This window comes from Microtus ochrogaster, chromosome 16, assembly GCF_000317375.1.
Source record: "Microtus ochrogaster isolate Prairie Vole_2 chromosome 16, MicOch1.0, whole genome shotgun sequence".
NCBI classification, from domain to species: Eukaryota; Metazoa; Chordata; class Mammalia; order Rodentia; family Cricetidae; genus Microtus; species Microtus ochrogaster.
Genome location: NC_022018.1, coordinates 27,622,739 through 27,650,312, shown reverse-complemented (window position 1 = coordinate 27,650,312; position 27,574 = coordinate 27,622,739). Strand labels below are relative to the sequence as shown.

General features: G+C 42.2%; 1 protein-coding gene across 3 annotated transcripts in view; it reads right to left on the bottom strand.

Annotated features, from left to right (window-relative positions):
* Sfmbt2 (Scm like with four mbt domains 2) overlaps positions 1-27,574 on the bottom strand; it is a 181,052-nt gene that overhangs the window by 57,543 nt on the left and 95,935 nt on the right. For all 3 annotated transcript variants that reach the window (XM_013349026.2, XM_026783078.1, XM_026783077.1), the window contains exons 8-10: positions 18,368-18,469; positions 13,474-13,621; positions 3,168-3,250 (exon numbers count right to left, since the gene is read on the bottom strand). In XM_013349026.2, the coding sequence (XP_013204480.2) occupies positions 3,168-3,250; positions 13,474-13,621; positions 18,368-18,469 (333 nt within the window). The remainder of the gene's footprint in view (positions 1-3,167; positions 3,251-13,473; positions 13,622-18,367; positions 18,470-27,574) is intronic.

Below are 27,574 nucleotides of genomic sequence, written 5' to 3'. Positions count from 1 at the left end.
CCAGCTGCTTGCCCCACCCCCAAACATGCCTGGGTGTTTTTATCCATGCTCCACAACGCTCGTGTGAGTGTTTTTGATACCCAGTCTGGAGTTAAATAGCTATTTCTAGGAAGATCAATTCAGTCCGAGTTTTCTCGGTGCTATCAGCAAACCTCGCTCCAAATATTACTCTCAAATAAATGTGACTTTCCCCAAACAGTAGCTACTATAAACTGCAATCAAATATGCTAGAGTAGTATAAAAACATAGCCACTCTGAAACATATAAACTCATCTCCACAGATTCCTCAAACCAATAAAAGACCGTACCGTTATGTGACTCTTATGGGGATAGAAATCAGAGTCATTTAGGTTTAAGTGTCTTTTTATAAAAAGCAGTTGAAAAGGCAATTGTATCCTTATGTAATCAGAACAAAAATTATGTCCTGCATGCTTAAAAACAGCCAATTTGCTCCTTCCCCGCACGTTTCTCTGGAAACAAGAAGCCGGGCTGTTTACACTGGACTCTTTCCTTTCTTTAATGGTCCCCCCTGCACACAAGTCACCCTCCATCATTCACACAATTACATATGAATCCTCTTTCTGATAGCACAGCTGGATGGCTGTGTGGAGAACCTTGAAGTTAAAAAGCATTTTATCTCACTTAATAAGGAAAAGCTCCAACCACATAACCTCTTTTCATTTCCTCCCGTTGCTGGAGGGTAATTTATAAAAGATCAATAACAAAACTGTTACCTCTGCGTTTCCTTTACTAAGCATTTGGCTATGTCAATCCATCCCATAACCAACTCTGATTGTTAAAACATCCCCAGGGAAATGTCTTCCACGCAGACAGTTCCACACTGCTCTCCTCTCGTGCACATGAGATGCGTGATTAAAAAATGAATTCATAATAAGCATTCCATTTAAAGAGCACTTGTAGCAAGCTAACTAATTCAGCGGAGTCCCAGTATGCAATGCATATGCCAGCAGGCAGACAGCTCTCCTGTCTATTAAATAAATGGGGAGCCAGAAACAAAAGCAGTCCTAATGAATACACCAGCAAATTCATTAAGCCAGATTTAATCTCAGTGACTGAATCCTGGAAGCTCCAAAGACAACCTGGTATGTGGGTAATTGCTCCAGAGCGAAATGCCATGTAGACACTCCTGGATAAAAGGAAAACGTCAGAGGGCCAGTGAGATGGCTCAGAAGGGAAAAGTGATGGCCAGAAAAGCATAAGGACCAGAGTTCAGATCCTCAAGATCCACGGAAAAAGCCATGAGCGGCGGCATGAGTAATGCCAGCCCTGGAGAGGGGGAGGCAGATTTCTGGGGCTTGCTGGCCAGTCATTCCAGCAGAAACAGAGAGAGAGAGGGGGGAAGAGACAGAGACAGAGACAGACAGAGAGAGAGAGAGAGAGAGAGAGAGAGAGAGAGAGAGAGAGAGAGAGAGAGAGACTGACTGCTGGAAATAGATAGATAGACAAACAGACAGACAGACAGACAGACATATAGGTAGGTAGGGTGGGGTGTGAATGAGGAAGACACCTAACATTAACCTCTGGGCTCCCTCCATGCCCAGTCTCTCGCTCTCTTGTGGAGCTATGCTGCCATCGGAGAAACACACTTTAAAAATGGAACCAAGGAGTGATGCAAAAATTTTCTCTCCAAAGCTAAAGAGTCAGAAGAAGAATGGTTCTCTTGTGGGGTAGAAAGCACAATCTTGAACAGGTTTTGGGGCATCACAGGTTATCCCCCTAGTCCTTCATGAAAGCAGGACAGTAGATTCTGAGACAGTGACAACAATATAGTACAAAGTCATGTGGCACTGGCCTTGATAAGCCTCAAGGGGTTCAGGAACACAGTCGTATCTGTCCCCATCACAGAGTTTAAAACACACCCCCATAGTGTTAGCTGTTGCAGAGAAACTGCTCCTGTCGCTAATGTCAGTAACCTAAACATCCTCTAGCCCAAAGAGTCCTTAATCCCAATTCTGTTGCCAATGCTCCCTGTATTTAGAGGTACACAAGAACCCAGTAATCAGACTGCTTAATGTTTCATCACCTCGGTGTGACTTATGCTCAGACAAGCTTCTCGGAAGCCATGCTTTCCTTTCTTGCTCTATGAACTCTGTTATCTTTGACACAAACATCCTTGGGGGCAGGGGGAGCAGTCAGTAGCTCTGGGAACACAGGGTCAGAAGCAAGCCTTTTGATTCGCAAATGCTATGCGCTATGCAGGATGGGAGCTGCAGGTCTCAATCAAAAGGGGTGTGTCACTTCTTCTCAGGGCATGCAATTTACTTCCCTAAGTACTGGTACACTGAGGGACACACGCTTTATTTATAAAACAGAGAGAATAGTTCACATCCCTCGCTACAGTCTCCACAGCTGATGAAACTTAAAAGCACAATTTTGTCGCCGCTTCGCCAGGCTTTACCACCTCTTGCTACTGAATAAGTTTATTTATCTACTTCTAGTTTGTGTCACTAAAATACTGCTACAATAATAACAATGTAATGTTTAAAGTAAGCCCATCACTAAGCGGCTCAGCCGGCATCTTACTAGGAACAAAAGCACTTCCGTATGTATGTATGTATGTATGTATGTATGTATGTATGTATGTATGTATCTATCTATCTATCTATCTATCTATCTATCTATCTATCTATTGAAAATAAGATTCCTTGCATCCTGGACTAGCTGCAAACTCACTATGTGGCAGAGAATGGTCTTGAACCTCTAATCTTCCTGTCTTTACCTACAAAGTGCTGCGATTACAGGCATGCATTCACTACCACACCCGGCTTATTCAGTGCTGGGGATTGATCCATTCACTCTAAGCAAGTATTCTACCACAAAACCACATTCCCAGCCTAGGATCACACACTTTAACAAACGTCAGGAGCAAAGCATATCTGATCCTTGCCTCTTCCAAAAACAGGAACTAAACTCCAGCATGTTGGAGCTACTGGGCATTTGTTAACCAGTGTATCAGAGCTGCCTGGCATCATTCACACAGCATGAAATGCAACCTGTGAAACCCATGATGATTCTGGGATCCTGCTGCACAAGGTGGTACTCCATGCTTGATTACCAAATAGGAGGAAAAAAAAACAAAACTCCCCAAATGCACAGGGCACATAGCATTTACAACTTCAAATGGGAAGAAACGGAAAGTGTCTTACATTTCTGAAGCAGAAGGGCGGTGCTTCTTCTGCCCCATGCTGCTTGTGATAGTCTGCCCAGTCAAAATCCTGGCCCGAGTAACCTGTGAAGGAAGAAACACATATGGTCTTAGCTGAGCTGGATTCCAGACAACAGTCAGCCTGGATCAGTATCTTGAGAAAATAATAGGAAACTTAAGCTTCGAACCAAAGAGGGAAGTCTTCACAAGTTTCACAGCTCTGAGCTTCCTTGATGAAGAAGTGAAACATTTAAGTGGAATGTGCTCAACGCAGAGAAGGGAAGTAGGTGTGCTGTCTATCATATGCTTACCTGGGACCTGAAACCCGGGGAAGGAAGGTGATACCAACCATCTGCCTTAGAGAGACTCCTGGTAATGGGGAGATTTGCTACTCGGAACAGCTGAGAGAGAATGTGACACACACAGGGGGGGGGGGAGGTGGGGCACTTGTGTCTAAAACATGGTTCAGAAGTCTCTTATGCCCTTATTTTATGGGAACTTGAACAGACAAAGAGAGGGCACTAGGTGGCGTTACCAGTGATACTACCACCATTGGAGTCGGGCTGTGTTTGCCTGTCCATTCCTCCTAAGAAAAGTAAAACAAACACAGACAGGCATCCTTTCAGGTCCACACATCAAGGTGACTGCACTGTGTGTGTATGAGGTGGGGTGCTTCTACCCAGCTAGACCTTTCTCATTTAGGATCCAGATGCTCTCATCTCTCCCAACATCTTATCATGTTTGCCAAGATGAATATACATTATGTGTGTGTGCACATGCGTGCGTACACACACACACACCCTCTATGGAGGAGGGGAAGGAGGGCAGGAGAAAGAAGCTGTATGGGGGAAGTTCTGAGCATTTCAATTAAATGCGGCACACTTGTGTCTCAAGCCCCTTCCAGAATCCTCTACCCCAAAGCCTCCCACCAGAGAGGACCAGGTCTGCTAGCTCTCTGTTCTGAGTCAGCAGGGCAGTACCAAGGCCTTTGACACTCCGGCTTCCTTCCTTTCTTAGGGGGGGCTTTGTCACCCAAAACTCTGCTTCTCTAATTGTTCTCCCTTCTGCATCTATACATTAAAACTCACTCCCCTCTGCTGGTTCCCCTCCCCACCAGGGCTTCACATACGAAAAACAACTGCCTGCCAGCTCAGAATACGAAGCTGATGTAGCTAAAGTCCGCATTTGCTTCCATGTAGAATCTCTTTCCCATGATTCTGCTACTTCCTTGGCTAATTCTCCATACTGAATAAGATAAGTTGATGAGAGAGGGCTCAGGCTTGAGAGCACTTGCTGCTCTTCCGGAAAACCTAAGGAGGTGCCCAGCACCTACGCCAAGCCTCTCAGTACCTCCAGCTCCAGAGGACCTCAGGCTCTCTCTGGCTTCTAGTCATCACCACAGGACTGTACCTAGTCACAGACACACACGCACAACGCTGAAAATGAAAACGTTGGGAGATTATTGTGCAAGTACCTGGAAAATCCAAAATGAATGAATGGCAAAATGTTCTCATGCCTGTTTGAGATGGTGTATGCTCATGTATGCTCATGTGTCTAAAGGGCAGAGAACAACGTTCGCTATTGTTTCTTAGTGCAATCTAGGTTTGGTTTTGTTTAAGAGGGGAGTGCTCAGTGGCCTGGAACATACCAAGCAGCCTTTGCTGGGTGGCCAAAGAGCCCTCATGGATTTGCCTGATTCTGCCTCCACAGTGCTGGGTTTGGACACAAGTCACACCATATCTGGTTCCTCTACATGGGACTGAAAAGTTTGGTCTTCCTGTGTGAGAGGCAAGCACTTTACCAACTGAGCCAGTGGTACAAAGTATTTTCTGATATCCATGCAATTGTATGAACTGCATTTGGGTGTTCTTTGTGGTTCATATCTGCTCAGATCAAATCTTCTGATGTAGACGTCACCCCCTGTTGTTACATATAGATGTTTAGCTGGGTTTTCTACAACCACTTTCTGATGGGCTGCAAAGTGTCACACAGTGCCATCATGGACCTGCAGTCAGTCCTTCTATACATCCAGAATGCAACAGTGTCCGTGGGGAAGCCATTTCTAATCTAATAATTTCTAGATACAATCAAGTCTTGCTGGGCTTCGTCTAAGCAGCAATTAATTATCTTGACCCTAAAACTCACTCATTTACTTGAAAATTGGAATGGCTTAGACTTCTCCTCCCCCTTTCTCTTAGGGACTGTTATTCATGCCGTCATTTAAAAATTCTTTTCCTTTGGGCTGATAATGAGCTCTTTTTGTTAGGCCGTTTTGAGACAGCTCAGAAAATAAGTACTACATAAAATACAAATTGCCATGGATTGTATAATAGAGACAACAGGGGTCAATTACTCTCATTCATCAACAAAGACAGAACAAGAAGTACTGAGGCTTAAGCACAGCCAAGAAAACAAGGTTTAAACCAGGAGGGAGGGGAAAAAAACAGCAAAGAGGAGGGGGAAAAAATAAAGAGGAACTAAAACGCCTTAAACGATTACAGTTCGTACAAAGTCACCTACGGAGACTGTGTGAATGACAGTCACTAAAGGACATTAAGCCTTCCTTACCATTTGAAGACATTCCAAACAGTGTGGGTGCAAGGGGGGAAAGGCTGATGACCCATTTTCTTGTGATACAAATGAACAGACATCAAGCAGCTCTGCTTGCAGCCATTAAGTGTGGCTGTGAAAATGGATAATGTCTTTGAAAACATACAGTATAAAGAGCTATGCCCTTTGACACAATTTCATTTCTAGGAACTTAGCCCATAAAAATGACCCCTCCAACAATAAAAATGGGTTAGATATTAAAAATGTGCGGCAAGTTATGAAACTTGGGGAAGGCAGAAATAATTTTCCAATAACAGAAAATAACATGAGATTTACCCAAGACGTGGTTATGCATGGTTAGAGGGGAAAAATCGTGAGAAAGTATTTGCTATGACCTTAGCTCAAAAGACTAACCGCCAACATGGACTCACTAGAGTTATACAAAGAACAGAAAAATTAAGAAAAATAATTGCTTTGAACTCGTGGCAAATGTCTTTAATCTCTTTTCCTTTTCAAGCTTTCACTCACGACTGGGAAAGGGCTTCAGGGACAAACAATTTGGTAGCCTAGCATCTTTGTTCAGGCACCATACATAGTCAGATCATGTGCCAATCAATGAAGGTCCTGTACAACTTGTGACACACGTCATGAGTGACTCCTGCCCTCAGCTTCACCAACTCAGAATTTATCCAAGTACAGAGTCTCTGAGTGAGGCATCACTCTGGTACAAAGAGGAGAGTCAGGACTGCTCAAGGCAGTGGCCTTGTGCCCTTGCCTGTGTGTAGAATGGGTTATCAGAAAAGCTTAAGTATGATTTTAGTCTTAGGAAGCAAACACACAACAATAAAAGCCCCTTTTTCATGGAGCCTGGCTATAAAATATTCCATCATAATAAAAAATAAGAAACTAGCAAAAGGATATCATGCTTGTCCTCCACAAGCTGGACAAGAAGAAGACTAAAAGATGCCCACATTCTGAAGCCAGTGGGAAACAAGACCTTTAGTGCTCTTCTGCACTATGGTGGGTGACAGCTTGTTAGACTACCAGTCTTCTGGATATGCTCAGCCTCTATCCTAGACATTACTTCCTTTGTCCACACACAAAAAAAAAAGAGTAACATGACCCTATACATGCTGGGTGTGAGGTGCTGTCCTTAACACTGGAGTTAGAGAAGTAAAGCAAACTGACAAAAGCTTCCCTTTATGTGGCCCAGATTTCACCGACAATGACAGAGATGGTATCAATCTGAAAAGTCAGCTGTGCTGGAAAGATGACTTGGCCAGTAAAGGGCTTGCTTTATAAGCATGAGGACCCGAGTTCCATCTCTAGAACCTACGTTTTTAAAAACGAAAGGAAGGGAGAGAGAGAGAGAGAGAGAGAGAGAGAGAGAGAGAGAGAGAGAGAGAGAGAGAGAGAGAGAGAGAGAGAGAGAGAGAGAGAGAGAGAGAGAGAGAGAGATGAGGGAGGGAGGGAGGGAGGGAGGGAGAGAGGGAGGGGAGGGAAGGGAAGTCAAGTGTGGTGGTGCACAAGATATTGTCATCCTAGAACTGAGGAAAAAGACCCAGCTCTTTGGGGAAAGAGGAGTGTAGTGTAGGTCCTGAATGGAAAAGGATCTGTGAGCCCAAAAACCCAGGTGTGAATTCGAACATCAGTAAACAGAATGGTAAGGCTGGCATGGAATAAGCTGGTGAGAACCAAATTCTAATGGTACAGTTGTAACAGAAAAGAAAGCATACAAAGCAATTCTACGGTAGAGTATGAGAGGACCGTGCTCATACTTCATACACAAACTCAGCTGAAAACAAGGAATGGGAGCGGTGAGAAGTACTGAACTAGTCACCTACACCTCCCAGGACTCCGTCCACGGTCATTTAACACAGCAGCCACTCATCCTTTCCCATCCGAGCTCTGCTTTCTATTGACAGAATCATGCAGAAAAGCAAGGGGAAGGGAGGCAAGAGGAGGGGAACCAGGGTCAGTTTGGCATGAGAACTAGTCAGAGTGCTGCTTCTTGTAGAAAAAGACTAGGCTGGGAAGCATTTAGTAAGAGGGCACTGTGGACCAATTAACACGCTTTTCCGCATAAATGCAAAGCCAACACGCTATTTTGAACTATGTTGGGAGACACAGATATTTCCAAAAATAGACTCCAATATCATATAAATATCAAGTGCTGAAAGGGGAAAAAATGAACACTTTAAAAATCTTAAAGTCAGTAAGCCAAAGGGATTCTTAGTTTTTAACAACCAGAAATATTTTCAGTATTAAAAGCAACCCCAGGTTCATCCTCTTAACTCTTTTCAATTAAAAGTGACCTCTTTGGTGGAAAATGAATCAGAAGATGAGAAATATGGCTCTTTTCCCATATCTATTAATCAGGTAGGCAGCTCTGTCTCCAGTGCAAGATGAAGGATAAGTTTTAAAACTTGATCACATGGCAATTTGCAAAAGTAAAATAAATAAATAAAGTTCTGGTGTCCCCCAAACAAGAGGCTCACGCCATGACGTGTGTATGTGGTGAGAGTCCTGGGGATCGAACTCAGATTGTTGAGCCTGTGCAGCAAGTGTCTCCCCCTAACGAGTGGAAAACCAGTACAGCCTAATCTCCAAATCACACATGGCAAAATGTTAACATCATTTGAATGGATCAATGAGTGTCAACTTTGTTCGTGCATGTGCGTACATATATGTGTTACACATGTATGCACACATATATACGCATACACTTACACACACATGCATAGAGAGAGAGAGTGAGGGGTCTTGCATGAAGCCCAGGCTGATCTCAAACTCACTATATAGCGAAGCATGAATTTGAACTCCTGATCCTCCTTACTGTCTCCCAGGTGCTGGGGTTACACTTGTATGTCACCATGCCTGAATGATTGCCTATATATTTTTCTCTACAACTATTGATTGATAAAATGAAATTTTTGAAATGAACTAAGGACAACTGCCAGTGACTCAGATTCTTTAAGAAAAGAGAGTTGGAATTAGGAAATGACTATTTTGTGCCCCGATAATTATTTATTTATTTATTTATTTATTTATTTATTTTTGTGGTTTTTCGAGACAGGGTTTCTCTGTGGCTTTGGAGCCTGTCCTGGAACTAGCTCTGTAGACCAGGATGGTCTCGAACTCACAGAGATCCGCCTGCCTCTGCCTCCCGAGTGCTGGGATTAAAGGCGTGCGCCACCATCGCCCGGCTCCCGATAATAATTTAAATACACCTCTCCTTCCTAAATTACATCAGACAGTTTATGTGCCTACTAGATGGTTTACCTAGAGACTAGCAAAGTGCTAAAGTAAGCGGTTTACTTCGATATTGTCACCTACATTGTACAACACAAATCTAAGGGCGACACGGTTTTCACCACCCTTTAAATTCTACAGCTAACCTGTGGTATTATATGCCCAGAAGGTTCATATCCTTTGTATCCTTTATTTCAGTTTACTTATTTGTGTGTCTAGTTATTCACATTTGGTAGGGCCTATAACACTAGCAGTCCTTACTGGACTAAACTAACAGGATCAGATCTCTCAGGCTCTAGCCTTTGCTTGACAGTGAAGCACAGAGGCAGAGAGCCACTGAGAAGTTCCTGTCCATCATAGCTTAGAAGTCTCCTCTCTCGAGTCTGGAGCAGATATATTTCCCTTTCTCTTTTAAAAGAGAACAGAGTCAAAACCACATAAAAAGAGACCTGTGTTCTTGGCATGTCTGTCTCCTATGTCACCGTCTAACTAAAATCTTTCAGAGACCAGGCAACATCCAATTGCAAGTTTTCAGTTTTCACAGAAATATAAGCACAAGGAAAAACCTTTGAAATCTCTTGGGGATATGTATATTACATCTTACACATTCTAGCTATAAACCCCAATGTTCAAGCTTAAAAGAGACTTTAAAAAAAAACTTCTCCTTTCATATATTAATAAATTAGGGAATAGTGTTTGAGAAATCCTGCAACAGGTGTCCAAGCGCTCAGAGTAAGATAAGACACATAATGAACTACCTCAAAAGGAAACCACTAAACCACAGTATAAACCCCACCAGGATCAATGCCTCTAAAGTCACATTAATTTAACTACCAAAATAAATAGAATCTACCCTCATGAGATGAAACCAGGGCCCAATAAACAAAGCCACAACTGTGGTATAACCATCAACATTTGGGAAATTACACCTTCATACTGTAATTCACCAACTGCTCTGAACCATAGACCAATTACCCATGCAAAAGCCATGGCCCACTAAATCTGCCAGCCCTGCCCAAGGCCACCCAAACTGCCCTGAAGGATGATGGATTGTGTGGAGATGCCAGTCACGGGAATAGCAGCAAAGGGTGGCATAGTTATGCAGAGAAGCATTCACTTAAGATTTTAAGGCTGGGATTTAGACACCCTCTTGGGATTTCAGAAAACGTTTAACACGACAGAGCTTGACGTTCCTCAAGGGAAGAAACGACTGATGTTTAAATGAGATAATTTTTAAGACCCATTTCAAATATGAAAATTTTCCACTTGAGTGCTAAAATCCCTCATTGTAATATGATATAGGGTTTAAATACAATGGTTAATATATTCTCCTGTGTACTCTACATAATCTGCAGAGTATTTAAAATTTTGGGTCTGTATTCCACACCACTGCACTCAGCTATAATCTCACAGCCAAGACTAAGACTATTCATTTCTCTACAGCCAAAGCCAAGTGTTGCTGTTCTTCTCTTTGTTTTCTGATTTTGTGTTTTTGTGGATTATTTGTGTGTTTCTTGGGTTTTGGTTGTTGCTTGTTTCCTTGCTTGCTTGATTGCTGTTTAAAAACAAAAAAAAAAATGGTCATAGAGCTGGATGCAAGAAGAATTGGGGAGGATCAGGGAGGAGAAAAATATGATTGAAATATATTGTATGAAAAATTTCAATAAAAATGTCAAGAAATAAGTAAATAAAATACATACTTTTTTAAAAAAAAAAAAAGCTAGGAATACAGTTGCCCCGAGGATCAACAGCTAAGAGCGGCTTCTGGCCTCCAGATGTACCTGTGTATGTGCACACGGGCACACATGCACGCACACGCGCACACACACACGCACACATGCACACACAAGAATTACTACCCTTTTCTTAGACTTCATCCATTCATAGTCCTTGTCCATTTTCCTATGTTTCTTTTTCTCTTATAATATAAAACATAATGTTTCTATTTCAATAAAGCTACCACATAGCCAGCAGACAGCTACAGATCACCACTGGCTCTTTACCTAGCAAAGGATGCTTGTCACTTTGGGCTTGAAAGGCTTGCCAGTGGGGTCTTCTTTTTAACAAGTACTAATGACCATAACTCAATATCCTATTTTAAAAAAAAAACTATCAAATCCATGAGTAAACACTGTTTTTCTGTTTTAAAATTCTGCAGAAAGGCATGATTCATCTTTGTAAGGATTGGTTAAAAAGGATGTTTAAGATAATTTTACCCAAGAGTTACAAGCATTTGGGTGAGAGGAAATAAAAACATATAATGATGGATGATCAGTGGGTATAAAAATCTTGGATCTGGATAGGTAGGGCTTAGCAAGTTAAGAGAGCTTGATACCACTGCAGAAACCAGAGTTTGGTTTCTAGTACCCATACTGGGCAGGGTCCAAATGTAACTCCAGCTCCACACGATCTGATACTCTCTTCTGGCCTCAGGTGTACATAAACACACACACACACACACACACACACACACACACACACACACACACACCAATAACCTAAAGATAGAAAATACTTCATTTTATATGTGTACGTGCTAATCATTATTGTAGGCATGAGTTCAACTATATTAATGCACAATAATTTCCTTCCTATCATAAATATGAACAGTCAGATAGCTACCTATGCTTATTTTTCTTGTAAATATTCAAGATATGTCAACAATCTCCTTTCCTACATTTCAAAGGATATGCATTCAAAAATTCCTTAACACGTATACCCACTTTGATATACTATCACAAGGAACGGATCTAGTAGTCAAAAATCAGCATGTAAATGTTTATCCTTTATTAGTTCTAAAGCAGATGTGATTACTAAGTAGAGATTTGTGAAACCTCACCAAGCAGCATCCCCATTATCTAAGCCCTCTTCTGATGAACAGAATCCATTCTACATGCTTCCGTGTAGAAGTTAGAAAGAGATAAAGATGAATCTAGGGGCTTCACACTGGGCAAGCAGTCAGACACAGGAATTCTATAGTGGGAAAAATTATAATAATTCCCAAGAAACCACTGAGAGTAGAAGCTTGTAGTTAGATTGTAAGAGTTTGACTGTCGGCTTGGTTCTGCGTGCTACTTAAGGAGACGACCATGAAGGCCCCATGACAGTTTTGAAGCTTAAGCTTTTCATTTGGTCCAGGTCACAACAAACAGAAGCCAAACAGAAATGCACAGAGCACACACAGACTGAAGCCTTTTCTAGCACCGTCAGGGGCAGTCGTGGAGACCACACCTCCTGTCTGTCGCTCAAATCCTTGTTTCTCCAGCCAGGGCACAGAGCACATTATATCAACTGTCAGTGATGAACCGTCGTCATCAAAGAATTTTTGAGGACACAGTGAATCAGAGATTTCAAACGGTGTCAAGCAAGTTCACAGCTGTGTCATCAGCCCCCATAACTACGCACCTGAAACCTGAGGAGTCAAGAGCCGAAATGGAAATACACAGTCCTTTCCCCATAGAGAGGCGTGTGGAAGGGAAAGGAGAACCAGAGCCCAACAAGGACAACGATACGGTAGATAAACCAGGCACAGCACAAGTCAATGACGTGCCCAGCATAGCCTGTGACCGCCAGCTAGCAAGCATGACGTCAGAAGTAATCCCATAATCCCCAGAGATCCGAAAAGGTTACTGTAAAACCTCTTTTGATTTAAGGTAGTCTGTTGAAATCTGTTCCATTAAGTTTATTTTTCTAATTCTTTCTCCAGTTTTCTCCCCTGCTAGTCCCTTTACATAGCCTCTCATAGTCTTGTCTTTCATTCTGCTTAGTATTTAGTTTGTTTTCTTAGCCAGGGTTTCTGGTAGCCCCGGCTGGCTTTAAACTCACTGTGTAGCTGCAGAAGAGCTTGGCTTCCTGGTTTTCCTGCCTCTGCTGTCTGAGTACACCACCATTCAGAGCCTCATCTTCTTTTATTGTTGTCGCCCCTGAGTAAACCTTAGACATGTAGCCAACAAAAAGCCACGTAACAAACTACAAGGGTGTCGTTAAGCATTGCTTAGATTTTAAATTATATTAATGCAACCTGGCCCTGTGTGAATTGCTGCAATGCATCGCACATGAAGTGAATTATGAGACCATATTATAGCATGAAGTGAATAATGTAATGTGTTATTACATTAAATTTTTGGATCCTAAGAGTATCTGAGCAAAGTAGAAAGAACACTAAGTTGAAAGAAATACACTACTGGCATTTTATCTCAGACACTTTCATGTCTGGGCACCACTGTTGCTTGGATCTCTCACTACACCATAGTGAGAAGCAGCTACAGAGCAGCTGACAGAGGAAGTGCCCTGCCATTAAGGCTGAAAACCCAACCTCATAAACTGCCCAAGGGGTGGAGCTATGGGTGACACCAATGTCAATCAAACTAATGAAGACCTCTTTGTTTCCATCACTGTCAATTCACACTGCAACTTCTCCATGTAAACATGATGACATCATTCCAGAGACAATGAGACACTAGCCTGGATCATTCCAACCCCACACATTTCCACGGGATACACACCTTTGGGAGGAGTGAGGTTGACTCCGTTTTTAAGGCACCACTGTACTGGCAAAATTCCCAAAGAATCTGCATGGCACAGCATCGAGAGTTTGTTAGGTTCAGGTCTTAGGTCATCAATAGTCACTTGGAAAAAATGATTGTTAAAAACCTAAGGGAAGAAAACGAAGTCAAAGTTACTTTCTCGGTATTACACATCTAAATCCTGACACTGTTTCACAGACACAAAGCACGTCCTGTCAAATTGATTTTAGCACAAACCAGCATTTGTGTATGGATTACTAAATTAATCCAGGGGTTAAAGGGAGAATCAGCCGTGTGGTCATAAACATGAAGAGAGAAGTAACTAAAATATACAAAGGAGAGAAAATGAAAAACAGAGACAGAAATATAAAACTAGGGCCTCAGATGGAAGAAAAGCAAACAGACAAACAGACAAATCCCTGCCCATAGGAAAATAAACTGGGTACTAAAGGACTAAAATGGCACCTCAACCTCGACAATGAACCAAATTCTCCACATCAGACCCTTTACCTCCTCTGAGTTCAGCTCTGAGAGACGTCTAGGCTCATGACTTACCACCTTCAAATTATAACATACTATACCCAGAGCGGAAATCACAGATGTAGAACCTGTCTTTACTTCATCTTTCCATCACCACCTGCCACCTGTCACCACCAAAATATCAAGTGTTCTTTGAAGACAGTGACCTCTTTTATTCATCAGATGGTTCACAAAGGCATGGAAAATGTTTTGTACGTGAATATACAATGAATGTGAGAGAAAAATGTCAATGGTAAAAATGGACAAGACAGGTCTGGTGGTGTAAGTCTGTCAGTCCAGCTAAGGAGGGCAATTATGCGAGTGGGGGCCAAGTTTATAAGTTTGTCAACTGTCTGGGCTACAGAGTGAATTCAAGACCAGCCTGGGCAAGTTAATGAGGCTCTGTCTCCAAGCAAAAAGTAAATCTAAAAAGGACTCAAGATATAGCTCAATGGTAGAGCGCCTGCCTAGTGTGTGTTGGGTTCTAGATAGAATCTCCAATACCAAAGAAAAGAAAAGGAAACAAAGCTCTAAGCAGACAGCGAAATCAGATGCCTTACACCCCACAATCTCGTACAGGAACACACATACATATATTCATGCATACACAGGCGCATACATGCATACACAGGTGCGTGTGCTCTCACACACACAGAAAAAGTGAAGGAGAGAGGGAGATGCAGTATCTTTCCATTTTTTGCTAAGCTGTGTTTCCTAGCTCCCTCCATTATAAAGTATATTCTAGGCAGAATATTTTAATATTAAGCAAGAGTAGGAAGTCAAATCTTCCCCTCTTCATTATTATTCCAGTAACTAGTTCCAACTGTACTCACTGAGGTTACCCTTGAAAGTCTACTGTAAGACACAAAGAACCAAGATGGATGCGGTGGCACAGCGGTCATCTCAACACCTGCAGATGCAGGCTGCTTAAGAGCAGCCTGGGTCACGTGAGATCCTGTTTTAAAGCAGATTAAAGAAAGACGAGCATGGCCAGCTTGCCCAGGATAATAACTCCTGATTATATTTAAGACCACATTCTCTGGACTGGAGCGATGGCTTACTCAGTGGTTAAGAGCACTGGTTGTTCAATTCCCAGCAACCACGTAGTGGCTTACGCTGGTCTGTAACTCCATTTCTAAGGGATCCAGTGCCCTCTTCTGGCTTCTGCAAGCATCAACCATGGGCATGGTGCACAGATATACATGCAGGCAAACACCCATACCCATAAAAAAAAAAGTTAAAAAATTAAGATAATATTTCCCCATCTACCCCTGGTTTCAGTAACCCCTTCTTGAGATCTGTCTCCTTAGTATTTAGCTTCCACTAAACTGTATTTATTTACTCATTAATTTTCTTTGTTGTTTGATTCCCTCCAGTATAAAGTAGACTTGATAACAGCAGGGACTCGGTCGATGCCTCACTGTCCCCAGCAATGCCTTTGACCACTCAGTCACTGTCTGTAGATTACTGTGATCAGTCCTACCACACATACACACAGTTCTCACACACATTAGGCGGCAAGGTTTCTAAGCACTGTCAGGCCCTGTCTGAAGAGTTTCAGAATCCATCAAACTGCACATTGATGTGAGAACACTTCAGAAAAAAATCCAGGGACTTCCGTCACATCAGGACTCATGGTCCCGGGGATGAAAACCGCTTCTTTGTGCTCCCTCTGATACAGAACTCAAACATCCAGGAAGTGAAGCACCTACGACTACACAGCTCAGAATGGGCAGAAACAGGAATAGAAGAAACACAAGTACATGTGATAGCAACAGAAGTCCTGACTTTGAATCCCCATGCCCTGCCCTCTAATCAATGCAAGGCATTTCACATACACCAGTGTTAGCACCTCGTCCCCCAGTGTTTGAAACACTAGAACCAGCCCTGCCCCACTGTTAACGCCTGGTCATGTAACACTCGCCACTCTGCATCTGTCTCTGTTTGCTTTAATATCAGTTACCCTAGCTTCAACAGGGCTGCCAGGAAGAAAAACCTCAAAGGGATGCGTGTGTGAAACTTCCGTTGTAAAATGTAACGATAAGATAGTATATTATAGTCTCAAACAAGATATTCTAAGGTATTTCAGTGTTGAGAGAAATATATTTAGTGTATTTTTTAAGAATTTCAAGCATGTATACAATGAAATATTATCATATCCACTCCTGGTAACACCTGCAGTGAAAACATATTTAGTTATAAATACTTTTTACATGAAAAATACTCTGATAAGCACACATGAAGATGTACCTTGAACCTATCTACGGGGTTCTGATAGGCAAAAAAATTCCAGCTGACACATGAAAACAAGAAATGGGCATTAAAAGAAGAATGGGGTGTGTATGAGCAGAACAATGTAAGACGTTCCTCTCCGACACAAGCACTAAGGAAAGCAACATGAACGTGTAATTTCAAAAGCACTGCAAACACTTCATTCTCCCCATGTGATGATTTAAGGGGAATTAATTGTGAAACCCCAACCTATGTTGCTCAAAGTTGATCCAAATTGATGATATTCGAGGCTATCTGGAGGAAATGTATCACTGTCTACCAGTGAATATAGCAATAATGTTAAGTTATAAAAACTTGAGAAATGTGACCACTGTGGACTGAGCACAACAGCTCTGTAAGCTACCTTTCTAGAGATGATGGGAAGGTGGTTCTGCCATGTTTCAGATAAGTCAATGTAGCCAGAAAAGTGGGCTGTTGCCATGACTATACCACCCAACTCCAGCACAATGGGAAATTCTGGACAGGCTTTAAGACCAAGGGACAACTATTCAGTCTGTGGGAAACTGGTCACAACTACCAGAAACACAGTAAAGACTACAAACATTGTTTCCAACCAAAGGGTTTTAATACGTGGTAGAACAGCAGGAACGCCTGAGTTTCAAGCCTGATATTATCTAGCAAAGCAAGTCAACTTTTCCTCTTATTAAATTTTAGTTTAAGAAGAAAGTTCTGTGTCATGATTGCAATCAGTTTACATGTTTAATATAGTATCACCACTGATTTTCTGATATTCTACCAAATCATGAAAAAGGTGGAAGGAAGGAAGGAAGGAAGGAAGGAAGGAAGGAAGGAAGGAAGGAAGGAAGGAAGGAAGGAAGGGTTCAAATATAATAATGTCTGAGTATATATATATATAATGTCTGCAAGAATAAATCCACTTTCCTTTGGAAATAGAAATTAAAAAGCCAATGACCTTGAATCTTTACTCAAATTCTTTCTCTGAATATAAAGGTCATTAACTGAAAGATACATTGGCTAAAATTGCTAAGCTTCTCAGCATCTCCTACCACTTAGCAAAAGCTAATATTTAAGGTGGGAAGCACGCAATTTGAATTTGACCATTATTAGAACCACTGGGATTTCTCTTATGAAGAAAAGAAAATCTTAATAATCATATAATCTTAAGAGACTACCAGATCAGTATACAAACAACTTTACTCAGAAAAGGAATTTCATTTTGACTGCCAATCTCAGAAGCACGTGGTTTTCCTTAGCCAATGAAAACAGATGATAATAAAGAGAGCAGGAAGGCCGGGTATGAGGAAATAAGATTCTGCATTCACTCCTTCCGGGTATTCTCCAAATACAAACAGTCATGAAGGCAGAGGAGTTAGTCTTTCGTGTGTGTGTGTGTGTGTGTGTGTGTGTGTGTGTCAAATGCTTATATGTGCACTTGTGTGCAGGTATGTACATCCCGTGTGCATATGAGACCAGAGGAGGTGGCAGGTATCCTGACCTATCATGCTCCACCTTTCTCCTTGGAAACAAGACTTCTCACTGAATCTGAGCTGTGTTCGGGGCGTTCTCATTGTTGTTCTTGGTAGTGATGGTGTGGTGGTGTGATGGTGGTGGTTTTGGTGGTGATGGTGGTTAGTTGGATTTGGTTAACTAGACTAGCTGGCTAGCAAGCCCCAGTAATCCTCCTGTTTCTGCCCGCTAGGGGCTTGGATTGCAGGCATGCAACAGTCAACTTTTAACATAAAATCTGGGCGTTTAATTCAGGTTTCCACGATTGCTCTGAAATCCCTCTTAACCACCGAGCCCAGTATGTTAACTTTATAGTGTTTGTAAATTGCAACTCAACCGTGGACAGCTATTACAAGAAGAATAGTCACCCTGTACATGATAGAAGGAGGGATATGGTTAGACTCCTCTGCCCCCTTTCAAAAGAAGAGCTAAATGCAGAACCGGGAAGGAGGTGCATTTATCTCCCTTTGGTTTATTTATTGGGAGTTACTCTGAGTGCTCCATGCAGGGACACACTGCATCTGCCCATTTTTGAAGACCTACGGGATTCACTGGGGGGGGGGGGGGAGCGCAAGGAGCAAAGCAGAAAACCCACCTTGGTCACTGATGCAGGACAGATATGAAAGGGCTCATTTATATTCACTGTCTCCAGTTTCATCCCAACTGTGAAGAAATGGCTTCGGAGGTCTGCATGGTCCTGCAGGAGAAAGGCGAGCATATTAAAGGACCTGGAAAAGTGAATTAACTTGGCAACTGTCTGGACTCCGTTCTTAAGCATTTTCTTGAGTGACTGAAATCTGATGAAAATAATTAATCCTCCCCATTTCAAGTTTCTAATTATTGTAAGACGCTGAATTTAATTATTTTCTGCAGGCTAAATTACTTTTCCAAGGGAGAGGCAGCACGCCTTCATGGCCATGGTTAAATTTACACAAATCAAAACAATTCATGTGCTACTACATTGCTTTGATCTTGCCAGGTGCTCTCTGCTGAAGGCCCACACAACAGAGGTGGCCATCAGTCATCTGGAACCCAATGGGATTATCTTCGGAAAAAAGGTGTGGTCTTTTGTCACCAAATTACATGACAGGACATCCACCAGTGAGAATCTATTTGCCTTCCAACCAGGCTGGGGGCCGAGTCAGTTACCGGTCTAGTCCATGACTACTCTAGTGATTGTGCGACCCTGCAACAGTCCTACTGAGCGTCTAAACCTGACTTCTACCCAATAAAGATGAGCATTCACTTCCTTTTTAATAGGTTGTTTGACAGTATTGACCCCTCCCTGGAACCTGATGTGTGAGCTTTGGGGATTCCCTGCCTCTTCCAGAAAACAAACTTCAATATCTTCTTCAGTCACAGCTAAAGATGAGGTTGCCTAGATTTAGGATATCAGAATTTATCTTGCTGAAATGGGGGTCACCTCATATCTCACATGCAGTGTACATAGTCACGGATAAATATTATATTTGTAGTCTATCCCTGATGTAATAACACGTTCAAATAAGCCTTGCTATTTCCAAATACATCAATTGGATATGAAGTACAAAAAAGAAAAAATACCTGTGATCTACAGCTTCCTTGGATCTGGAAATCTCAAGTGGATTCTGAATTAATTCTATAATGCCATTCTATAGTCAACTCTAGACAGTCATAATGGGTATGCCTGTGCTCCAGCTATCCCCCACCCAAAGCCAACCTATTCACTCTGTCCAGCAGGAGACTAGAAAAGAGGAATTCCTTATAAAATTCTCCATCAGAGGGGTGGGATGATGGCTCAGCTGGTAAAGTGCTTTATTCAAAGGCATGAGGTCTCCAGTCCAGATCTCCAGCACCCATGGAAAAACCAGCTGTAGTACAAACGTCTACAGCCCTAGAAATGAGTGAGCGGACACAAACAGATCCAGGGACTAGCTGGCCAGCCAGTTCAGGTGAAATGGCCACCTCCAGGTTCAGTGAGAGACCTTGTCTGAAAAATAAGATGGACTGTTACAGAGGAAGGTGCCCAATGTAGACCTCTATCCTCCCCATGTGCAAACATGTGTCCCCCACATGCCCTGCCTCTGAGATGGAGGGCTTATACCTATAATTTCATCACTTGAGGGCTAAGGCAGGTAGATGGTACATTTAAGGCAAGTCTGAACTAAATATTGGGCTCTAGTCCCTGCCTCTGCTACACAGTGAGCCTCATCTCATAAAAACAAGGGAAATTAATACAAATAAATAAAAATAAAACTTAAGGCTTCATCAGTTTGTCAAGAGGGCAGAATAAAAACATTCATAGAACACAAGAACACTTGCACTTTGTGTGTGTGTGTGTGTGTGTGTAAGAGAGAGAGTGAACAAGAGAGAGAGCGCATGGGTATACACACACAGGTACACACACACACACATTTGTGTAAATGTCTTTTGGGGGGCAGAAAGGACATCAGAAGTTCTGGAGTTGAAGTTATACAGATGGGAGTGAGCTGCTTGGTATGGTTTCTGGGAACCAAACTCTGGTCCTTTCCAAGATCAGCACGCACTCTTAACTGCTGAGCATCTCTCCAGCCTCAGGTCCGTTCACTTCCTATCTTCACAGCAATCTAAGAAGCTCTACATCCAAAGGCAGCACATTCAGAGTCTGGGTGAAGGGACTGGTGCCCTGTGTGTGTTGGGAGCAGGGGAGGTTGGTGAGGGGGTAATCAGAAGAGAGGCAATCACATGTCAGGGGACATTTCAAAGAACCTCACTCATTCAAAATCTATATAAATTCCTTCAGAACTTAACAATCAACACTTTATAAAAATGTAATGCATAGGTAACACTCTTAAATGCAGACGGTGACTTTGTTGTCTACACGACAAATTTTATAAATCCTTAAGAACTTACAATCAACACTTTATAAAATTATAACCCTAAAGAAAGGAGCAAGGAGAAATTCTTCAATACAGGTGGTGCCGAGAACAAAACACGTACTTTCAAAGGCACTTTAGAAAAACAAAAGGAATTCAAAGCTATGGTCCAGGGATTCAATGTGAATTAACAAGGACTAACTAAAACAGGGTTGCAAAACTGCAGGTGCTGAGGCACAAGAGCTAAACACAAGAGTTACTAATTGACACCTGAATTAAAAGATTAAAATCAAGGCTCTCCTGAGGACGCCAACACTCCCTGTACTTAAGAGTGAGATCTGAGTCACACTCGTGGATTATGCGGGAAAGTGTTTTCCTCTTTGAAACAAAACTCTTTATCCATTTATTCTGAAGTAATTATCAAACTTTCCTGCATGTCGTCAACAAGTTAAAGCAGTTAGTATTATGCTATGTTGACAACACAGGCAAGCCTTGGGTAACTAGGAAGGGCCCAGGAGAAGGCACTGATTTCTCAGGACCCCTCTGTTTACTGTGTGAAGATGCTAGGCTAAACCTGCATGTGACCTTGCTCACAAATCATAGCAAATGGTTACTTCTTAACTGCCTCTAATCTCCAGGGCTCTCTGTGAATCTTCCATCTCTCGGTTTTTTTGTAAAAGGGGCCCATAAGCAATCTAGACTTCTGGTCTGCCCCATGCTTCTGCCCTCAGCTCTAGCATCTGTACCAACTCCACTTTGACAACTTTAACAACAATCTTGCTGTGCCAGTAGAGCCAGCTTTCCAAGCAGAGCTAACCTACAACCCTAAAGTCTTTCTGTCCCAGAATCTTAATTTGATGTTGATCACTGGTGAGAAGACATCTTTAGTTAAGTCGACATCCATCCTGCTACACTCAATGTTCCTGGTACTACATGAAAAGCTCTGGGACTCAGGGGGCTCTGCGTGTAGATTACTCGCGTATCTGATTCCATATCATGTGCAGTTGTCTGGTGAGAACCAATCATGGCTGTCTGTCCTTAGAAATAAAACATGCAGAGTGGTCCTTCTTTGGAAGGGATCTGAACTTGAACTTGTCCTTGCATCCCTCAAGTCCACTTGCTTAAGATAATTTGTGTGTGTGGTTTGGAGGGGGTATGTGTTCTCTCTCTCTCTCTCTCTCTCTCTCTCTCTCTCTCTCTCTCTCTCTGTGTGTGTGTGTGTGTGTGTGTCTCTCTCTCTGTGTCCTCTCTGTCTCTGCATGTGTATGTCTGTGTATATTCCGAAAGTCAACGTTGGCTGCCTTTCCTTAATCACTCTCCAACCTTATTTTTTGAGAGTCTCCCTCTGAATCTGAGGTTAATTAATTCAATCACATGGCTGACTAGTCATCGGTGAGCTTCAGGGATTCAGCTGTCCTGTGTCCCCACATTTATCCCACCTACGCCAGCACCAGAGTTAGAGGTATACTCTGCCTCATGGAGTTCTTTACATAGGTACTGAGGATCCCAGTCTTCAATGCTTGCATGGTAAGCACTTTACAGACTGACCAAGTCTCAGGTCCTAAGACCACCTCTAAAGCAAATGAAAAACAAACCAAACTCTGCTTCTATAGCCATGCAGATATCCTGCCAGTTTAAAATACTTAGGCCAACATAATGAAAATTTTAAAGACCTCAAGATAAAATACATGCAAGTTCAACCAAATATGCCACCTCTATTATTTTCCAATTCCAATTCCAGAAACTTTACTTTAAAAATGAGATATGTTCTTTAGGAGCCAGCACTGAACATTCTAGCCATTAAAGAAGCTTAAAAGCCATGAAAGAGACCATGTTGTATATGCAGCACTTTCTGGAAGCTGTCAGACTCTCTTGTTTATTGTATGTGGTTCATTCCAGAAAGACCTCAGTGATTATCTCTCAAATTAAATAAAGAACCAAAAAAAAAAAAGCCAGATGACTTCCTGGCATTCATCCAGTTTCACGCTCTATCATTCCTTTATTAGAGGAACATGGAGCCGAACACTAGATGTCACGTAGAACACATATATGTGCATGAAGACAGACATGGTATAATAAAGGGGATGCTGTAACACACGGTCTTTTTTCTGCCCAGGACCCACTAAGTTGGCTTCCTTCAAAACTTAAGCAGATCTCACCATCTGCACCCAGTGACTCGGCACTCAGTCTCACCTGGTTGTGCAGGTAATATCTGGTAGGCAGAAGCAACAATCCCAAAGAGGATAGGAATGCTTGGAAGCGCTCTGTGGTATTATATACACACGCACACAGTGTCAGTGAAGTACCACCTATCCAATAGAGAGGAGGCTACAACACAGAGGGGTTCAGTGGTCTGTGCAGGTACTCAGAGCCCAAATTCAACACAAACAACTTGACTGCAAATTCTGTGTTATAAAAAGAATATCAAAAATTTGGACTGGAGAGGGCTTGTCAGGTGAAGGGGTCTGCTGCCAAGCATGGTGGCTGGAGACTCGTGTGGTAGACAGAGTCAAACCTCCGCACGCTGTCCTCTGGCTTCCATGTGTGCACTGGACACAGGTGCACACACACACACACACACACAATTTAATTAATTAATGTCATTTAAAAATCACCAATTTGCAAGGAAAAAAATCCTGTAACCTGTAGGCTCCCCCAAATTTTTTAAAGCTATTTATTACCAAGTTGAAAAGTGACAGCTATTAATAATAATTTACTTTAAAAATCTCTTAAAATGGAGCGTGTTGCTAATTCACATTCTCCATGGCCACTTCACTAGACAAATACAGCTGACATGACACAAACTTATGCAGAATGTGACAGGGAAGAAACTGAGTTCAAACTATTACCATGACACAATTTAAATGTTCTTGATGAGGATTTTAATGTAAAAGGCAAGGCAATCACCCCTGAACGCAGCCACATTTTCAGTCTAACTTCCAGAACTGAAGGCTAGAAGACATTTTCTGGCTTACGAGCAATAACTCTAGTAATGATCAGCTCTTTGTTTCTTCCTTTATCTTTATGTTGATATGAAATTAAAAAAAAATGCCTATGTCATTTATACACCCTGACTTCTTTGAAGTCCTTAAATCACTGAGTCTATTGTGCTCCCACAATAGTACAGCTGAGCGTGGCTGGAGAGATGGCTTGGTCTTCCGAGCACTTGCTGCCCAGTTCTGAGGGCAGGAGTGAAATCTCAGCATCCACATAACAAACCAGGCATTCCACACTCACCTGGGACCCCAGCGCCAAGGGAGGGAGGTGAGACAAAGACAAGAGGAGCCCTCTGGGGCTTGCTGGCTTCGGGCTTTGCATAAAAATACAAACCCTGCTAGGCAGTGTGGTACACACCTTTAATCCCAGTATTTAGGAGGCAGAGGCAGACAGATCTCTGAGTTCAAGACCAGTCTGGTCTATAGAGTGAGTTCCAGAACAGCCAGGATGGTTATATAGAGAAACCCTATCTTAAAAAAGAAAGACAGCAAACAGGAAGGAAGGAAAGAAGGAGGGAGGGAGGGAGGGAGGGAAGGAAGGAAGGAAGGAAGGAAGGAAGGAAGGAAGGAAGGAAGGAAGGAGAAAAAAGAAAATGCAAAACCAGATTCAAAAGGAGAGAGCGACCCTACCACCAAGGAATACGATGAGAGCAGAGAAAGACACTCACGCCCAGAATGCAAACACACTCCCACAGACACATAGATACACAAAAGTAATAACAAACAAACAAACAAACAAACACTGCACTGCACAATATTATTTTTTTGTTCCAACATGCCAGTTTTTCATCTATTGGGAAATTAAACATCACATAGGTTTCTTTCTCTTCGAGGCTTTAATAACTTGCCTAATTTCTAAGAACAGGGTTCAGTAAAACCAAAGGAAGGTTTTAATTAGTACTACATTCAAATTGCTCTATAATGAACTCTGGTAACTTTATTAATATCAGCATATGTCACACTTTTCTAAAAAAGCCATTTGCTTCAGAGTGTTCCTTTTTTAGTTTGAAGAATGGCTTAATGCTCGTGTACGCATTAGAAAATGACTCACATGATATTAATTTCATCAAGAAATGACATTGGAATGCCAGGATTTACTAAATCAATAGTATTATTATGTTTCAACTCCATCGTACTGATTTGAATTTAGCCAGTGAGTTATTTATAACAAAAATTGTAATGAAAAAATCTATACACTTAACAGCGATAAGCTTTTTCATTTTATGCTCACAGCTGTAAAAAGCAATTTTTATCTCCGAGTGGTGCATTCAATCAAGTTAAAAAATAGTAAGAAGAAATGAAGTATTATGCATGCTAACCTGGACCGCACAACTCATAAAAGGTGATCATGTCAGGACTATTTCATGGTTAGCTCCCAAAATGATACTGAACTGTTTTTAAAAGAAAGTGCAAAGCCACTGGCATTAGGAATATCTCCAACTGATTGGCACCGAGCACAAAATCACAACAAGTAGAAAGATTCTCCTCTTTCTTACAGCACAGAAGGAAACACTCAAGGGATGAAGTGATGGCTCAGTGGATAAAGGGCTTCCAGTGCAATAATGAAGAGCTGAGTTTGAATCCCCTTACACCCTTGGAAAAATCTAGGCATTATAATACATATGTGTAGTATGTATGTGTAATTCATATGTGCAATACGTATATGTAATCCCAGTGCCAGAAAGTCTGCAACAGGAGGCTCCCAGGAACTCTCTGGAAAGTGAATTCAAGGCTCAGAGAGCGGGCCTCTCTCAAAAAGGAAGGAGAGAGATAAGGACAAACATTCAGTGCATCCTCTGGCTTTTGCATTGTGTGCACAGGCAAACATAGTTAAACACACATGTGTATGTACTCATGTCTATGTGCACAAGCATACACACACAAACCAAACAAAAACACACCTAGTGTCCAGTTTCTATGCATAAGTAAACATTGATTTCTGTTATTTTTTTCTCTTACTTCATTAGCTCACTTCCAACAAGCCAAAAGACCTTTTTAAGTTCTCAAGTCAGGCTCTGGGCAGTGTGGGATGAAACAGAGGAAGACTGAAGAAGGCTGCCCTATCAGCTTCACATCCGTCCTAACCACCCTGGAGGACACAATTAGCCAGAAGCTCCTGTTCAGCTGGACACCCTGCATGCAACTCCACTGTTGCCATGAACACAAGAGACAAATCCTGAACTGTCCCTCTGTAGAGACACCATCCTTCACGAGGGAGGAGTTTGCCAGGAACAAGGCTCCACGCAGCTGACTGGAAGTTCCGCCTTTTCCTGAGAAGTCACAGCTACACATGGTGCAAGCCTCTAGGTGTGTTTACACCCGTGTGCACACATACATGCTTTGAGGTGTCCCCCTTGATCTCTCTACATCTCAATGGCAGGCTCTCACTGTGTGGCTCCGGCTAACCTGGAACTCACTACATAAATCAGTCTGGGCTTGAACTCACAGAGATCCACCTGCATCCCTCCTGAGTGCTGGGATAAGGTAAGCACCACCATGCCCAGCTCGACACCCTAGCCCTTCTAAACAGAGTCTCACAGAACCTGAAGTTGACTGATTCACTGTGCAAAGACACTTCTGTCTCTGCCTGGCTAGCACTGCTTTTTCTCTAAAATGAGTTCTGGTGGGGGGATCAACTCAAGCTTGATGCCCACCTCAAATACTTCACTGACTGAGGCATCTCCACCCATTATTCTTTAAAAAATAATTTAATAAAAATGCATACATATTTACCAAAAGCTTATCTGTCTTGTTTATGCTACCTTTTTCATTAGCAACTGGAGATGAAATCGAATTACTCTTACCTTTGGCCCTGTGGCATCTAGGAGACTCAAAACAAGGTGGCTGTCTGAGGGACTTCTATTGACACGCAAAGATCTCAGTGTGCAAAGGGTGTACACTGAAGTCAAGGCCATGGCTGCATGACCTTGCCATGTAGTTCTCATGCAAACCTCTGAAGGTACGAAGTGTCAAAAGAGAAGTTCAAGAATTGTCTTACTGCTTTCCCCACCTTGGTCACTGCTATTTGCAACGCCCTGGTCAGGACCAGACCCTGTGCATGTTAGAGTATACGCAGGCACGCTGGGCATTTTTATAGGAAGCAAGATGCCTCCTTGAAATGTGACTGAAAACCACAATAAAATACTCTGCAGACAAAAGAATTCTAATCTATTCTTGTCAATTGTGACGGGCATTTAAATCTTAAAAAGTTAAAATGAAATATACCCCTTGGAAAGCATCTAATGGAGATTTAGTCCCGGCACTCCCAACACACCACATAACCATCATGTTAAATCCATGCTAACGTCATCCTTTCTCTGCACCAACACGAACTAAAGCCACTCTGCAGTGGCAGCTCCCAAGCAGACAACAGAGAGTTGACACTATGCCTCCATTTTCAATGTTTAAAATTAAAAAACAAGTTAAAATAGGACAGACTGCAGAGAGCAGCATGTAGCCCCTACCTGTTGAAGTTAACGCCACATGTGTGCTCTGTGGCTTTTATATTACACCGCGTGCTCGACCAGAGTTGCCCTTTTTATTTCATCTATGACTTTTTTCTACACTCATGAAAATGGCATGGCCCTTGTGGTTCTTCCTTGTTCTGTAATTCATGTTTGGTCTCAAGAACTCAGAGAACACAAAGAACTGTCACAAGAAAATCCTGCCTCTCATTTGAATGTGTGTTGAAAGGAGGTATATGTATATGTGTGTATGTGTGTGTGTGTGTTTATATATATATATTTGTGTGATATATAAATTCAAGTATTCTGCATATAGGTGCAACATGTGTGGAGACCAGAGATTATATCTGGTTTCTTTGCTAACTGTTGTCTACCAGGTTTTTTTTTTTTTTAAAGAGAATCTTTCACTGAACATGGAACTCGCAGACTGGTGAGGCTGGGTAACCTGTGAGCTCCAGAGACTCCAGAGATCTGCCTGTCTCTGATGCATCTCACACACACACACACA